We start from the raw sequence: 17530 nt of genomic DNA, 5'->3' as shown, positions 1-17530 counted from the left end.
GCCCAGGCGGAGGGAGTGCCCAGGCGGAGGGGCGCGCTGCTGCGGCTGCCTCGGCGGAAGATGGCTGCCGAAGAGGTGGCCGACACTCAGCTGATGCTTGGAGTCGGGCTGATCGGTGAGGACGCAAGCGCGCTTCCCCGCAGGCCCTCACGGCAGTTCCGCCTCCACCTCTGCCTGGGCCAGGGGCGCCGCCCGCGGGGTGGAGGGCGCGGCCCCCTCCGTGTTGGGCCTGGGCTGGGCAGTAGCTGGGCCCGGCCTTCTCCTCGCGTCCGCCTGCGGCCCCGCTTGGGGCCCGCCCAGGCCGGGCAGCGGGGCGCAGGGACCTGCCAGGGCCTCCCAGGTCCCGGAGAGGAGTTCCTCCCAAACCCCTTAGGCCGCAGACGAACCCGGACGTGTAGGGTGACCGAGCTCTCACGACTGCTAGGGGTCCGCTGCGCAAGGAACCGGGCTGGGCCGAGAGCCGCTTGGGGGCCTCACGGCGGGGAGGCAGCAGGGCCGAAGTTCCTCAGAGCGTGAGAAAGACAGGCAAGACTGCCCTCGCAGCCCCCTGCTGCGCGAATGTTGTGATCGAGTGGTTCTAGACATGGTGGCTATCTGTGCAGGCGCAGGTGCAGCTCATTGTGTATGGATTATCCCTGTTTAACGCTCACCTCGGCTCCAGGGGGTGTGGGTAATGTTTGATGCCCACTTTTCGGAGGAGCAGACGGAGGCCCAGAGTGTTATTTGTGCACGGACGCATGCTGGGAAGTGGCGGAGCCCAGACTGGGACCCTTGCATTCTAGATCCAGAACCCAACTCATCGAAGGGTTCCTGCATTATATGGTAGAGTACGTGCACGTAGCAGGGCTGTCTGTATAATCACATTGAGTGGGATCCCGGTTAGTTTTGAGGGGTTAATGGATGAGGAAGTGCTTTGGGATCTTTGGGCAGCCCAGAATGTGTGCCTGAGCCGGGTGCAATGTTTCAGGCAGGGTTGGGTGTTTCAAGAAACCATTCATTCGATAGGCGACAGCGGGCACGGATGCTTAAATGAACTGTCTGTTCCCTGCGTGCCATTGCCTTTTCAAAAAGTATTATTCTCGAGATTTTCACAGACCCCCTAAACACTCTGTTTCCTTAGTATACAAGAACATTGGTTTTAGGAAAACTGGCGAAAAATGCTGATTGCTTTTCAGTGTCTGAAAGGAGTACATTTATCTGGAAACGGCTTCTCGTAGATTTCTAATGTGATTTTTAAACTGCTTCAAAGCAAAATCTAAGTACTTCAGGGATATGAGTCCTGTTTGAAGGTACTTCTGAATTAAGACTGAGTTAAACTCTGACTTTATCTGGTAGCAGTGGAACAAAAAATAACTTGTAATCATATTTTCAATTCAGCATGATTTTTGCTTTTTTATATTGATATGCATTTTAAAGGAATTTGCTTGAAAATCATCGGGGGCTCCTCCCCCTTATGATACAAGGAGGGCCAGGTGTTGATAATTGCTGAAATGAGTAATGGAGGAGGGAGAATTTTATGATGTTCTCTGCTTTTTTATACACTTGATTTTTCCATAATTAAAGTTCGTTTTTAAGTCTATTGATCAAAATCTAGATTCTTACTGCTGTATGTGCAGTAACTTTCTCTTTTGCCTGGAGTTTTTATTAGTCAATTGCTTCTGTTTTGTTATCGAGGTGTTTACTTTGATGATGAAACTACATATATGACTGAATAACCTTTATTATTATTATTGAAATTTTAAATACAGAATTTGCGCACTCCATATGTAACATTATTTACTAAAATTCAAGGTCAGGAGAGCTACGTAATTTGACCAGTAGAGGTAGGTGGGAATTAGGGGTCTCACACGCTCCGGGTTGCTTTGTAAAATGGGATGTTAAAAGTGATTCCACTAAGTGCTTCTGAGTAACCAATCAATTCACTTCCTTGCTGCTGTTTGACATTCTCACAGTGACCATCTTTCCACCGTAGAAAAGGACACAAATGGAGAAGTTCTGTGGGTGTGGTGTTATCCTTCCACAACAGCTACGTTAAGGAATCTGCTGCTGAGAAAATGCTGCCTTACGGATGAAAACAAACTTCTCCATCCCTTTGTCTTTGGTCAGTACAGAAGAACATGGTTTTATATCACAACAGTTGAAGTTCCAGATTCTTCCGTTTTGAAAAAGGTATGAAAACATAAAGGTCAAAAAACCAAAAATATTTATAAAGTGATGTAAGGTTATTGCAGTAACTCTTAGCTTTAGACTTTATCATGCACCGTACACTTTTGAAAGACGTTAAATATGATTTTCATTGAGAATGTTCTCTTTCATGTTTCACTCTCATTTGTCCTATAAGTTTTAATTGGTATAATATGGCCGACCCCATGGTTAGTATAGTGAAGCCTTTTTCAGGTTATACTCTGATGGAGTAGAGATGTAAGAGTAGTTTCAAAGTCATGACTGATTATAAGTGGGAAAAAGTATTTTTTCCATAATTAAAAGCTATTTTAGAGGGTATAATTATCCTTGATATGGTTAAGAAAACTTTTTAAAATTTGCTCGTGGATGGTAAAGCTATACTAAAGAGGAGGAAGGATAATTAAGAAAACTCATGTGTTCGGTAGGTTTTTTGTGTGTGTCATTTGATATGAACAATATCAATGTGACATGTTGAAAACCAATATGTGGTCATTGTGGACTTTAATCTCAAACAACCAGCAAGTTTTTAAAGGAAAAACTACTGGAGAGAACAATTTAGAAACCGTTAGAGGTTTAAAACAGAAAAAGAGATTCATAATTAGAAAATACAAATTTGCAAAATGATAGTTTTCAATGTGTTATAAAATCTTTGGTTTATGTACATTAAGTTCTTGCCGAAAAGTGTTAATATATCCTTAGGTAGATTTATCTACCTTTTACACTACAAACTGCCAAATTATAGCAACATCGATTTCAAATCTGTTTTTCAGATTTGAAAAATAACAAAATTTAGAGAACTTATACTTCAAAATATGATTTTCAAAATATATTTCTTAAATGCTTTGCTTTTATAAAATTCTGAAATTTGTCTCATTAATAGGAATAATAGGTATATGATTATCAGAAATTTGCATTTATAATAATAAAGGCATATACATAAGTGAAGCTTATTATAACAGTGCCCTTTAGATTACATAGCATCCTACAGAGAATTGACTATTTCAGGAACTGTAAAATTTTAATGTAAGAATTTTACTGAGATATATTTTTGTTGTTTTCCATCTTCCTGTTTCACTAATGAAAAATAGTTACTAGCTTGGTAGATCCGATATAGCATTCCTAGCTCTGCTTTGATGAGGTTAGGGGATTTTAAATAAAAATTCATTTTTTTGATATTTGAAATATTTTTTTGAAAAAAATTCTAACTAAAAGTATTATTCTAATGTAGGAAATTAAATATATGTATAATGTTTTATATGTGTGTACATACATATAAAAATATAAATAAGCAAATGAGGACTTCATTATATTTTGGTCTTTTCCTTAATGCTGCTGTGTCTTGTATAAGAAATTTGTTAGAATATAGTGATAAAAATTATTACATTAAAGTGTATTTAAAAAGTGTACTTTTTTGTTTCTTTTGGACAGGTGACTCATTTTTCTATTGTTCTGACCGCCAAAGATTTTAATCCAGAGAAATATGCCGCCTTCACTAGGATATTGTGTAGGTCTGTATGAAAAGTGTATTAACTGCTAATATACAAAAATGAAGATCTTACTCTATAGTAACAGAGCAGATTTCTATACTGAAGAAGCAAATTTCAGTCGTCTGTCTCCCCAACTTAATCTCTACTGGCCCTTCAGAGACCGTTTCATAAAGAGGAACCTTGTCTTCTGCTTTGGCGATACTGCTCCGCTTATTTGGGCAGATGGTTGAGAGAGGAGAGAAAGCAGTTTGCACAACTGTCGTAGGTCTTGGGTGTTTGGAGTCACTTGCCACTTCTGGTCTGTTCTGCTCACTCTCAATCTAGAGCTCCTTAGCAGGATAGGATGGCTCAGTGCTTTATGAAGTGCTGAGTTGGTTCATGTGTGTCGGTCCATGTGTAAGAGCCATTTTGGAGAAAGTTAATGAGCATTTTGAATTGTGCTAAAGCGCAGGAGAACATTTCTTAGCTGGAATGCTGAGGAGCTGAAAAACGGATTAATTGGTTAGTCATGATTCAAGTAGACTCCTTTAGTTTCATCCCAGCTGTTGAAAAAATTTATCCTAAATACACCGGTCTACTTTCTTGCCTCTGTAAGTATATCTAATTGCCTTCATGCAATCTTTCTTACCTGTTAGGGACATTGTCTTTGTCTATAATGAAGACTTTTGCAGGGTTTTAGTTTAGTTTTGTTTTTTAAAAACTATTGTTACTAGATAAACGATTGCCTTTTTTGCCATGTATATGCATACACATACAATATAGTCTAAGAATACCTTCTCATTTACCTAAGGGTTTCAGTTAGGTTGTATTTTGACAAATGAAGTTTTACTGTTTTTGCAGCAGCTATGATAAGAAACACTTCTTGCTGTCATAAGATAAATTCCAGGTATATGGCTCACTGTAGAATATAAACAGTTGTCTGCTAATATGGCTCTGACACAAAGGGAGATCATTATTACTACAATTATGATTGCTTAATCTGCAATAAATATCATTTTTAAGTGATCTGTCTTAAAAAGTTATTTTATTTTTTCTTAATTGTCTATTCCTTAAGCTACTGACAGGCCCAAGTAGACCCGGTCGTGCTTTTCAAGCAAAATTTACTCACAGGAAGAGATTTCAGGGGAAGGGAAGGGATTGATTTCACATGTGAGCTATAAATAGAGCCAGTTTCCTGTCAGCACTTTCTGGAAGTTTTAACTTGATGAATATATCTAATGTGCATTTATCACCAGAAACTTATAGGAGTTTGATTTCTTAATGATATAAATATAGTTATCTCTGGGAACTCTGATAATAAATATAGGTTCTACAACTAATTACTGCTTTCTGAACAATGCATGAAACTGCTTGTCAAAGGAGATCGCAGCAATAAAACAGTTGTTATGACTAGAACACCAGCTGTGAATGTGAGACATAAAAAGATATGAGTGCACAGTGTTCTTGAGAATAACAGGGCCTCAGACAGCCCACAGTTCATTCTCCTGCCTGAGTGAACTCTAGCAGGCTTCCTCAGATGTACGGAGAGAGACGACCTCAAATAATTGAGGGTCTCCCAAGTGGTTTTTAAATCTTTTAAAATACATTTCAAATTAAATTATAGAATAATCGTATCACGGAAAGATTCAGGCATTCAGAAGTGTATTCACAAGTTCGCTTCGATTCTTTAGAAAGTACTCATGCCTAGCCTTGGTGCATTTCTCCATGCAGTCATGCGAAATACAAGTATGGTTGCTTTTTGTCCTTTCTTACAGAATGTACCTGAAATATGGGAGCCCAGTTAAAATGATGGAGAGTTATATTGCAGTTCTCACAAAGGGGATATGCCAGAGTGAAGAAAATGGCTCTTTCCTTAGCAAAGACTTTGATGCCCGAAAGGCATACCTCGCAGGCTCCATCAAAGGTAAAAAAAAAAAACAATACGAAAAAAGAAATAAAAACCCATCCCAGAGGATTCCATCCCTACAGCAACAAAATCCTCAAGTCCAGGACAGTCTCTCAGTAGACTTTTTCCAACTTTTTACATATTTCCATCTATGTAATATTTGTTTCCTATACAGGAGGGTACTTCAGCTTCTGCACTTCCTTATTTGATTCAAATCCTGTCATGGAAAAGCACACTTATGATATTCCTTTCCATATGATTCTGATTGTTAATGTAGAATTGTTCTTTCACGAGTGAGCTGAATTTCGTGGTTCCAGATCTCCACTGGCTTCCATAGTTTTCTTAGATCTTAGCACTGAACCTCTTCCATCTGGAGAGCTCAAGCCCCTGGCCCAGATTCCTAGTCCAACTCCCTGCCTTTCTCTACTAGCTGGAACATCCAAAAGGTCAGACAGCCCAAAGCCAAGCCACAGACTTCGGGGTCCTTAAGAAAGGGAAGAATGGGGGTGGTTCCATAGTGTAGTGGTTAGCACGTCACTTTACACACAGAAGGTCCTGGGTTCAGGCCCCGGGTGCACACTGCAAGTGTATGAGAGGAGACGCCCTGCCTTCAGAAATCCAGTTCTTAAGGGGAGATGGCAAAGTTCATAAGTCAGGGGTGGAAGAGAGGTAGGCATTAAAGAGGGGAAAAAAAGAGGAGAGGAAGTTCAAGGGGAATGCTGGCCTTCGTTCTTGTCCTCCCACAGCACCTGTCTGTCTTCACTGTTACTCTACTGTTTATATGGTTTCCAAGCATCCCTTTGGAGGTATTGTCCAACTGTCTCAAAAGGACTTAAGTAAGGACATGCAGGACAGGGTGATCAGTGGACATTTTTTAAAACTTAAGGAGTTTTCATGGCACAGAAATGTTCTGGTTCCCTTCATACCATTTTTTCTACTTTCTTGTGAATCTGGCTTTATCCGTGCTTCCACCAAAGAGTCCCTTGTGTGACAGGTGTGGGCAGCTGTGACACCTGTCCTAGGAGCACATGTATGGATTGATAAACCCATCCGCCAGATAAGGTGCTTCTGTACCTACACCACTTACCTAAATTTGTTCTTTGTGTTGAAAATAATTTTGCATTCATTTGATAGGAATTATTTATAACAAAAACTTGATTTCCTTATATAATATTTAATGCAGTAACATTATGATTTCATTTTTTTTTAAGACATTGTATCTCAGTTTGGAATGGAAACTGTTATCTTACACACAGCACTGATGCTAAAGAAAAGAATTGTCGTCTATCACCCCAAAATAGAAGCTGTCCAGGAGTTTACCAGGTATCAACTCTAATCATTAAAAAGTGTAAACTTTGTTGGCAGCCAGTTTGGAACATTTGGTGTTAATGTGTGTTCTGTTTTGTTGCGCATTTGCTAGAAATAGAATGTATTAGGCTGGGGGTGGATTATCTTTTTGGTCTAATGGTCCAGTTTAGATTTAGTAGTTCAGAGTTACTGAATTTGGACAGATTCTTTAAATTTGAAATACGAATGTTTTAGAGCAGGGAGTTTGCAAACTTTTCCTTGCTGAGAGTAAATATTTAGGTTTGTAGGCCGCATAGTCTGTGTCCCAACTACTCAACTGTCACAGTAGCATAAAAGCAGCGTAGACAGTACCAGTACGCATGTGAGTGAGTGAGCGTGGCTGTGTTCCAATAAAACTTTATGTGCAAAGATAGGCAGCAACTCCTGGGCCATAGTTTCCTGACCCTTGTTTTAGCTAAGTTGTTTCTTCTGTTCAATTTTACCATGGACTCTTTTCTTATTCTTACAATAAATACAGTTTGTTTGTTTTTAGTTGTTTTCTTTGCCTAATCTAACTCGTTCTTAGATTCTTTTTTAAAAGCATGGAGAACTAGCATTAGTGCTGTGTTTACTTATGGCAGGCATCATGTAAGACACTTTGCATTATTAAATTTACACATGACAAGAACCTTGCAAGTGTTATCACCTTGTTTTATGGATGAGGAAATTGAGGCTCAGAGAGACTAAATGGTTAGATAATGGAAAGAAGAAAGGCCTGGCAGTCGGAAAGACCTGGGTTAAAATCCTGGGAGGGCAGTTTATTCGCTCTGTGACCACGTAAAGTGTGCTAATGTTGCTAAGCCTCAGTCTCTTTATTTGTAAAGTGAAGATAATACCTCAGAAGCTTGTTTTTAGAATTGGAGATAATTTGCGTCAAGTGCTTTAGCAGGTACCTTGCCTGTAGTGCACGCTCTAGAAATGTTACTGTTGTGATCACGGGTGCCTCAGATCCTGGGGAGAGGGCCAGACTTTATTGTGCTCGCTCTGACTTCAAAACTCTGTACTTTCCTACCTCATTACTCTTTTCCTCTACATTTATGCTACTGAAACTGGGGTGTCCAGAGCTTCTGACATATATAACGGCATCAGGGGGTTCAGAAAACCACAGATCAATTCAGCATGTCTTCCCGCAGTAGTTGTTTTACTGGAAGGTTTTTTTAAGGAAATGTATTTGCAATAAAAATAAACACAAGGTGGTATGCAAATTTGACTGGAATTTTAAATCGAAATGAGAGATGTCAAAAAAATTTCCTGCCTATAGGGCCCTCTGACAGTCTGCAGGGTGGGGTGTCGGGAGGAAAACCTTAGAAGCGTCACTCTTTGACACCATGGAGATCTTTTGAAACTTCTCCTTGAGCTTTCTGTAGCTTATCTGACCCCAAAAGCAGAGTTTAACGCATTGCATTAAATTCATTTGAAGCCTGGTGGTGCTGGCACATGTAGGGTTGGTTCTCCCCTCTGCCTCTGCTAGCCAGCACCCTCCGCCAGAAGAAGGAGGGGCAGGCTGAGTCCCTCGGGTCAAGGCCAGCAGCATTTGAGTTCTCTCTTTGATTCCTTAGGACTCTGCCTGCCCTGGTGTGGCATCGACAGGACTGGACCATCCTGCACTCGTATGTGCACCTCAACGCCGAAGAGCTGGAAGCCCTGCAGGTGTGCACAGGTAGACTACAGGACCCCGGGGTGGGGAGGGCTGGGCTTTAACCAGGGGTGCCGTTTGGTTCTTTGTTTTTTGTTTTGCATGCATTCCTAAGGAGAGTACTGATCAGTTATTTCTTTGGTAAATGGAACCAGTTATTTTCTCTTTTAAAACTTTTAATTAAAGAAAAATCGAGAGAAATACACATAACATAAAATTGGCCATCTTAGTCATTTTTAAGTGTATAGTTCACTGGCATTAAGTACATTCTCATTGCTACGCAACCATCACCAAAATACAACTTATTTTTAGCTTGTGAAATTCTCATCTTAAAAGTTTTCCTATCAGTGATTTGATTTAGACTTCATTCTGAGCCTTTTCATATTTTTTTCTCAAAGGAAAAAAATAAAATTATTTTTAAATGGTGTTATACTTGTATAATAACTTTTAATAATAAGATTCTGGGAATAATTTAATAATATAGTATTATTTATGTCTACAGTAATCCTAACTTTGTAGTGCCATCGTTTTTTGTTTTAGTTTCTTTGAATTTAAAGTTAAAATGCTCTTTTTACTTTTACAGTTTTAAAAGGTCTTTTCACTGAACAATGATGGTAGATAGTAGGGGCTTTTGTTGTTTTTTTAATTATGAAATATTTGTTACATATAAAATAATACATAATATTTACGCAAGTTATAAAAAAGGAACATTCATGGACTCACCAGAGATGACATAGAATGCCGTCAGTACTTTGAAGCACCCCATGGACCTTCCTATCTCATTCCGCCCGCTCCTCTAGCCACTTACACATAGACACATATCTCTAAACAACACACTTTAAGTTTACCAAAATAACTACATGTACATATGGACTCATGATAGATGATGGATGAGTTCTTTGTTTTTTGTTTTTTTTTAATTTTTATAGTTTATTTGAGCCAAAATTGACAATTGCCGGAAACATGATCCCAAATGCTCCCAGATGAGTGTTTCTGAGGCCTGTTTTTGTTTTGCTTTGTTTATTCTTAACATTTAATATTTTTGTGGGATTCATCCTGTCCATATGGTTATCTGTAATCCCATTCATTTTCACTGCCATATAGGATCGCATTAAGCGGTATACCATGTTTTACTCATTTTGACTTTTCTAGTTATTCACTTTTAAAACAGTGCTGCTGTGAGCATGCTTGTTATGGGTCTCTCGCTGCACACATGCAAGACTTTCTAGGTTACGCACTGGGGAGTAGAATTCCTGGGTTATATATACAAATCCTCAAGCTGCAGGATAATGCCAGATGTTTTCCTCAGGGATTCTAACGATTTACCTCCCGGTAGCAGTGTGGGAGAGGTCCCGCTACCTCACGTCCTCAGTAGCACTTGGTAATTGTCACACTTTAAAACGTTTGCCCACTCGGTGGTGTGCGGTGAAATTCCATTGTGTTATTCCTGATTCCTAATGAGTTTAAGCATATTTCTATGTTTTTTGCCGTTTGTGTTTTCTCTATCTTGTACCCATTTTTCCATTGGATTGTTTTTCTTATTGATTTATAAATAAGAAATACTCATAAGCACTGCTTATGAGTATTCGTGGGGCGAAGGGGAAATGGATTTTTAAAAATGTGTTTGACATGTGAGGACCAATGTATCCTCGAGTTTTACTTTACCAGGAGAAGTCATTTTAAAAACAGCAACAAAAACAAAAACTCACCACAAAGCATCCCGACACAGACTCATAAAAAAAAAAACATAAATAAGTTATTTACATACTAAAGATATGAACCCATCGTTGGTTATATATGCTTCAAAAATCTCTGAGTTTGAATTTTTAAAAAAGTCTCATGTTATCTTCTTATGACTAGAAATCTTAATGTGTTAGAATGTATTAGACTTTTATTTTAGTTTTTATATTTTAAGAAAATCTCTATCCCAAGGGTAGAAAGATATTCTCCTATATTTTTTTATAAAAATTTAAGTTTTCTTCCTCCTCATTTACATCTTTTATGTACCTGGAATTACTTTTTTGGTAATGTGTGAGTTTGGGAGCTGATTTCATTTTTTTCCTTTTAAATGGCCATTTGGCCCAGGAAAACTTACTGAGTAGTGTTCTCTCGCTAATAATCAGCAGTACCATTTGTCTTATATCACATTTTCTCGTATGTGAGTGAGTCTGTGTCGGGATGCTTTGTGGTGAGTTTTTGTTTTTGTTGCTGTTTTTAAAATGACTTCTGGTAAAGTAAAACTCGAGGATACATTGGTCCTCACATGTCAAACAAATTTTTAAAAATCCATTTCCCCTTCGCCCCACGAATACTCATAAGCAGTGCTTGCCCATTACTGCCCTAACCCCACCCCCAAAGTTTGCCACGAAATATCTCACTTTTATTATTTTCGCATCACTCAAGTATATCAATATTCTTTAGAAACAAATGACATCATCCTATTTATAGCATCTTGTTTTTAGTAGTGGTATTTCCATTTACAAAATATAGTAATTCTTGATTGCTGAAAATGTCAAATCCTAGAAAAGTTAACATTCCGACGTGTGATGTTAAATTAACGCTGGCAGCGAGCTGCACTTTTTCTTTCTGATTGGGAAAAGGGTTAAATTGTACTGCTCTGTGAAATCTGAAAAAGTCTGGAACTGCTGTCTTAACACCAGTTCCGACGGGCTGCTAGTTCTGGAGTTGCCCTGATTCCTTTAGCACTTGCTGTGTCAGCTCTGAAACTGGTGAACAATGATGCTGTTTCCTTGGGAAACCTGGGTATTTATTTGGCTATGATTTCTTGGAGACAAAGACCTAAAGGGGGAACACTAGTCAAGAGCATCCTGCCTCGTCTGTCATTTTTGACCCCAGAAGCAAAAACTGAAAAGTAAACGCTTTCCTTCAGCCTCCTTCCTTGGCACTGAAGTCTATCTAGATTTGGAACATTTTGAGTTGTGTGAGTTTCTTTAGGCAACTGACGATAATGTAGTCTTAAGAAATGCCGCAGAGCACAGCTAATGTATCCTGAATAAACAGAGCAGTAAAAAAAAGCAGCTGATGAATCTATAGACTCAGTTCTATTTTGACATGTTCACAAAATGATTTCTTTCCTATTCCAGTAATGTCGGTCATGTTTGTAATGCAGGTTACATCGCCGGATTTGTAGACTCGGAGGTGAGCAATAGATCAGAGCTCTACGACGTGTTCGTGAATCTGGCAGACAGTGAGATTACCATTGCTCCACTTGCAAAAGGTTAGTGCTCTGTTCTCTTCCGTTGTTGACACAAATTGCAAGGCAAGCAGTTGTGTTTTTTAAGCTGATTCTCTAAAACCAGTATTTGAGGGCCTGCTTCACCTGCTGTGCTCAACTGAAGCTCAAGGGCTTCTTCTGTGGCTAGAGCACAGCATTTATTCTTCTGGCCTAGCCATGTTAGTGATACACCCTGGGTGCTTATGCTGCGTAGTATATGTCGATAAGAGTCTTTTTATTTTGTTTCTTCACTTTCTGTTTAAACAAGGTATATTAGTTACCTATTGCATCACTTCTAAATTTAGTGATTCAATAGATATTTATTATTTCAAAGTTTTGGTGGGTCAGGAATTCAAGACTGATTTAGCTGGGAAATTTTGGCTCAGGGTCTCATGAAGTGTCAATCAAGATAGTGCCAGGCTTGCTTGCAGTCGACTGGGTCTCTAGGCTCTACTTCTAAGCTAACTCACATGGCAAGAGCCCTCAACACATGGGCCTCTCCATAGGGCAGCTTTAGTGTTCTCATGACATGACAGCTGGCTTCCCCAAGAGTGAGTGATCCAAGAGACAGAGAAGGAGACCACAGTGCTTCTGTGACCTTGTCTTGGAAGTCATACTTCCTCAACATTCTCTTTGTTAAAAGCAAGTTGTTAAGTCCAGTCCACACTTAACGGGGAGGAATTAGAAGGAAGGAGTGTCAAAGAGCATGTAGACATTTATCACTATATAGGGATTGACTGTGACTCCAGCGTGAAAAATCTGTTTGAAAGATGTCTCAGTAAACCCAAGGGAATGAAAGTATTCTCGGAACTAATGATCAGGACAGAGTGTTCTAGTGTCAGAGTGTTGTCTGGAAACTTTAAATTGTCCTAAATTACAGCTACATAAAGTGGTAAGGATTGGGTTAAATGTGTGTTGAGCCCAGGGCACTTCTGTGGTACTCCTTTTGTGTTGGCATTTGTCCTAAATCTGGGGCAGCTGAATGCTGGCTAGTTAGGAATTTTTGTTAGATGCTAACTGCAAATTAATACAACCAGAACCAGTTTTCTTTTGTTTTAAAATTATAAACATAATGCACGTTCATGGTGACAGATTCAAAATAGACAATCAGATCATTAGGAGATACTGCCTTTTGTAAAGCCAAAGTGATAGAAAACTGGCCAGGGCCACTTAAATTGCTGAAGCATTAAGACCACAAAGGATGGCCATCTCCCTGCTGCCATCTGTTGCTCTGAGTCTGTAAAATGGGCTCAACCCCAGTCAGCCCCATTCAAATCGAATTTGTCCCTTGGAGTGACAAACAAATTTCTGTTTATCTCCTGCTGCAGAAAGTGGTAACGGATATGATTAGTGTAACTTAGGTTGTTTCTTTAGCTCGTTTCCAATGGCCTTTACACACTGAATGTGCAGCTGGCTCTGCAGAAGTGACAGGAAGCGCTTCTTTCACAATACTCCTGCCAGAAAAATCAACTCGGAATCTTAACTGTAGACCTCAACAGCAAAGTTGAGCTCTTGGCTTAAACTCACAACTTATTTGTAGTCAGAAGCTTCGTTAGATTTTTTTAGAAAAAAAAATAATTCTTATCAGGTAGGTATGAAGGAGGAATTTGGTTTGATACTGGTCTTTATTTTGGGCATGAAGTCTATAAATCATGATTGCACCTTACCTCGTAGCATGTCATCATACTCGTGTTTAGCAATAAGATGGAAATGTGGGAGGTTTTCAGTTACTTTTTGAAAATTTCCTCTTTCACATTTTCAGATGGCATAATTTTTTTTTTTATTATGTAAACTTCTAAATATTCATACAACATATTCTTAATCTCACCAGAGGCCATGACAATGGGCAAACTGCACAAAGAAATGGGTCAGCTAATTGTTCAGTCTGCAGAAGATCCAGAGAAATCAGACAGCCAAGTTATACAGGTAACTCCTTACTCTGCCGACTTACTGAGAGTCCTGAAGTGGTGTAGCTGGGCGGTGTGCACAGGGCTGCACGTTCTCTTGTTCACACGAACAGTGGCAAGTGACTGGAAGAGGCCAGCAGGCAGATGATCAGTCATCAGGGTCTGGGGACAGATATATACAGGGGGCTGGTGCCGAAGCCAAGCACTTATGATGAGAAATGTGACTGCTACGTGGTCTGGAATGCTTTTCTGGACTTGCCAGCACATCCTCTCCTAGCAAAATTTTCAGAGGAACAAATTCTCAAGAGAAGGTTGCTGCTGAGCATGGGGCACTAGATGGAGCATCTTCACCTAGCTCTGATGTGTTGTCTCTGGGACATTGGTAAGCACACAGACCCCCGCCAGACTTAGCCAGCTCTGGTGTCACAATGTGCAGGTAGCTTTAATTCCTCTGTGGGGCCTACCTTTCATACTGACCTGTGTCCATGTGGACCTCCTAGTCTCTCCTTGCCAGGTTGGTATGGAAATGGGTTTTATTTATGCCTCTCCATGTGGTGATAAAGCTGCTCCCCTGCTCCCAGCTGGCCCAGCCTCCTCCCCTCCTGTCTGCTGCCAGTTTGCAGCAACTTGCTCCTCTCCTGCAAGATAGACTTTCAGCCCAGCCTCTCCCAGGCCCTGCCTCATTTGTACACTGGGGGCCCGGAGCCTGGAAGGATCATCTCCCATTGTCTGCACACACGTGTGCTACCTGGGGGGCACCTCTGATTGGCAGGCTCTGCTCATGCTCACCTGGTTGTACCTAGCTCTTTTCTTCATTTATCCATTTATTTACTTAGATATTTATTGAGCACTGACTACATGTCAGGCATTGCATGAGCAGTGGGATGGATGACAGTGGTGAGCAAAGTCCCTGCACTTCTGGCCTGTATTTTAGCAGAGTAGATGAACAGAAAATAAGTGACAAGATCATTGTGAACTATAATAAATGAACACTGTGACAAACAAGGGGTTGAGGTAGAAAATATTAGACAAGTCGTCGGACAGCTCTCTGAGAAAGTGACGTGTGAGGCGCAGGGTGCCGAAGGGTGAGAAGGGCCACAGGTTTTGACAGGGACCCACCAGCAGCACTGTTCTTTCTGTTCAGTGCTGGTGGCCTGTCAGCTGTGGCCAGGAAGCGTGGGTGGGTCTTGTCTCGAGGACCTGAACACTGAGACTCTCCTTTGCCTCAAAAAATTAAACATACTATGGCCACGCCACCTTGAACAAGCCCGATCCCATCCGATCTCAGAAGCTAAGCAGGGTTGAGCCTGGTTAGTACTTGGATGGGAGACCACCTAGGAAGACCAGGTGCTGTAGGCGTTAAAAAAACAAAAAGTTAAACATAGAGTTACCATAGGTCCAGCAATTCTACTTCTGGGTATTATCAAAAAGAATTGAAAGTAGCGACTCAAATAGACATTTGTATCCCCTTGTTCACAGCAGCACTATTAGCAATAGCCAAGGTGAAAGGAACCCAGATGTCCATCAGTGGCTGAATGGATAAACAAAAAATGTGTTCATATGCTATAGAATATTATTCAGCCTTAAAAAGGAATTAAATTCTAACACATGCTACAACATGGATGAACCTTGAAAACACTATGCTAAGTGAAATAAGCGAGACTCAAAAAGGACAAATAATGTATGATTCCACCTATATGAGGTACCTAAAACAGGCAAGTTCATAAAGACAGATGATAGAATGGTGGTTCCCAGGGGCTGGGAAAGAGGGGGATGGGGAGTTATTGTTTAAGGGGTATAGAATTTCAATTTGGGATAATGAAAAAGTTCTGGAAATAGATAGCAGTGGTCATTATACAATGCTCTGAACATACTTAATGCCACTGAATTGTACACTTGAAAATGGCAAAAATAAATTAGCGGTGACATTGATTTTTCTATGTTATTTTAAGGTTGTTTCACTTTTCCTAATTTATTAAATTAGTCTGAAAAACTTTAAAAAATAGAATAATTCTGTTCAAATGCAACAACTATTCAAATGTTTTGATGCTAACATACTACATATTTTCCTTTTCTATTAAAGGATATTTCTGTAAAAACAAAAGAAATCTTCACCAACCTGACACCATTTTCAGAAGTTTCAGGTGATGGAGAAAAGCTAGTTCTCAACTTTGAGGCACTAAAGCAAAGACGATTTCCGCCAGCGACAGAAAACTTCCTTTACCATCTAGCAGCAGCTGAACAAATGCTGAAAATCTGACCATGTGACTGTATCACTGATGACTGATCTAAAGCTGTTTGACCATGATTATTCATTAACTATGTAAAATACTGCAAATAACAAAATGTTGTTTTAATGATTCATTTGAAAGTATTGAGATTTGACCTGAAAAGCACTGAAACACATATGAAAACACTTCTGCTTTTCTCCTGTCATTAGTTTCATGCCTACTGTTGATGTCGGACAAAGTGCCGTCACTTCCATAGATTATGTTGTAAATGGCTCGATGTTCTGGAGTAAGAGACAAAAGCTCTGTCAAGTTCTCGTGCACGTCACAGCAAACCCAAAAGCCTTCATTGTTATAAGTTTAGTTTGTCTCATTGTGTAGCCACAAACTGATGGTTTATTTTCAGAAAGCTGCCTGAAATTTTCCTTTGTATTCTTCCAGGAAGAACTTTAATTCCTCATGAGGAACTCTCCTTTCTGAGCCAGACTACTAAGTTTTCTGCAGAACTGTCTAGAAAATCATTCAAAAGACCCTGCAGTTGCACTTTCTTGTAAAAGAAAAAATTTTTTTCTTGGCCTTTGAACTTTTTGCCTATGAGGGTTTTGCATAAATTTTATACTTGAGTAGACGTTAACAATTCATATTTATACTGTTGCAGAGGTAAGTGCTTGGCAGACTTAGGCCACTGATTACTCTTCAGTTAACCCTGTTGCTAGCAATGTTATTTTGTAAAAGAAGCCAGCCCTTATGTGGCAGAGTAAAATAAGTAGTCCATTTTTAATTTAAACGTCTGGCTGGCTGAAACAGCGACTTTATATAATTGGTAAGGGAGCGCGAGAATTAGTTTCTTGCAAAGGCCAAAACCAGAGAACATCTTCAAACAACTTCAGTGGATGTAGCTTGGCCACATGTGAAGGTGACTGTTCTGTTCAGCTATGTACCTCTCTCATAATTGGAGACCTAAAAATTATAAAATAAGCATGAGGTCTAAATTATATACTTGTTATTATATGTATTCATATCAATTATGAAAGGTTATTTTACACTCCACTGTTGTCCTTAGAAATCTTACCCAGAAAAATGTTTGCAAAAAAAAAAAAAAAAATCTTGTCTTTATTGGATCTTTCATTTATTCTTGTAAAAATTAAAAATAGCCTTTTCCCCTCCCTCCTTGGGTAGGGGAGGATCTGAAATAAGAGGATGTTTACTAAAAGCAAACAATTTAAATTAAATCTGCACTTTATGAAAATGAATACTAACATCTTTTTCTCCCTTATTTTTGTATTACTATATTAGCTAATGATCAAAGTTGTTAAAATTACAAATTTATGATGCCAAAATAAAATGGAAATATTTTGATACGCAACAGAGTTTTAGGTAGATGAAGACTTGTGCCCTCTTTCTCCAATTCTCCCACTTCAGACAAACAAACAAAACCTCTTTTTGTCAACTGCCAATGCACTGGGGAATTAAAAGACCTATTTGAGAGTGAAGGGGTCTGGCCCCTTCCCTGCCGTCGCCCATTCCCAGAGCTGGCTGACTGCGCAGTGTCTTTGAAGAGATGCCCTCGCATTTCTATTCCGTCATCTGTTAATGGGCAACCTCCACCTGGAGCCTTTGA

At 39.7% G+C, this 17530-nt stretch overlaps 1 protein-coding gene and 1 pseudogene across 2 annotated transcripts; both read left to right on the top strand.

Annotated features, from left to right (window-relative positions):
- Nucleotides 1-6: 6 nt before the first annotated feature.
- Nucleotides 7-17275, top strand: FAM45A (family with sequence similarity 45 member A). 2 transcript variants are annotated; one of them, XM_006920821.3, is made up of 9 exons: nucleotides 7-115; nucleotides 1973-2169; nucleotides 3613-3692; nucleotides 5426-5574; nucleotides 6768-6879; nucleotides 8463-8563; nucleotides 11670-11777; nucleotides 13606-13700; nucleotides 15765-17275. In XM_006920821.3, exons 1-9 carry the CDS (start codon nucleotides 61-63, stop codon nucleotides 15939-15941), a joined length of 1074 nt encoding a protein of 357 aa, XP_006920883.1. In that variant the 5' UTR covers nucleotides 7-60; the 3' UTR covers nucleotides 15942-17275. The 2 variants fall into 2 exon arrangements, with proteins under 2 accessions (XP_006920883.1, XP_015451871.1); XM_015596385.2 differs by lacking the exons at nucleotides 7-115; nucleotides 3613-3692 and having other exon boundaries at nucleotides 2034-2169.
- Nucleotides 14922-15040, top strand: LOC112470210 (annotated as a pseudogene).
- Nucleotides 17276-17530: the final 255 nt, after the last annotated feature.

This window comes from Pteropus alecto, unplaced genomic scaffold (assembly GCF_000325575.1).
Source record: "Pteropus alecto unplaced genomic scaffold, ASM32557v1 scaffold177, whole genome shotgun sequence".
NCBI lineage: Eukaryota > Metazoa > Chordata > Mammalia > Chiroptera > Pteropodidae > Pteropus > Pteropus alecto.
The sequence above is the reverse complement of the archived record's forward strand: the minus strand, read 5'-3'. Positions and strand labels throughout refer to the sequence as shown.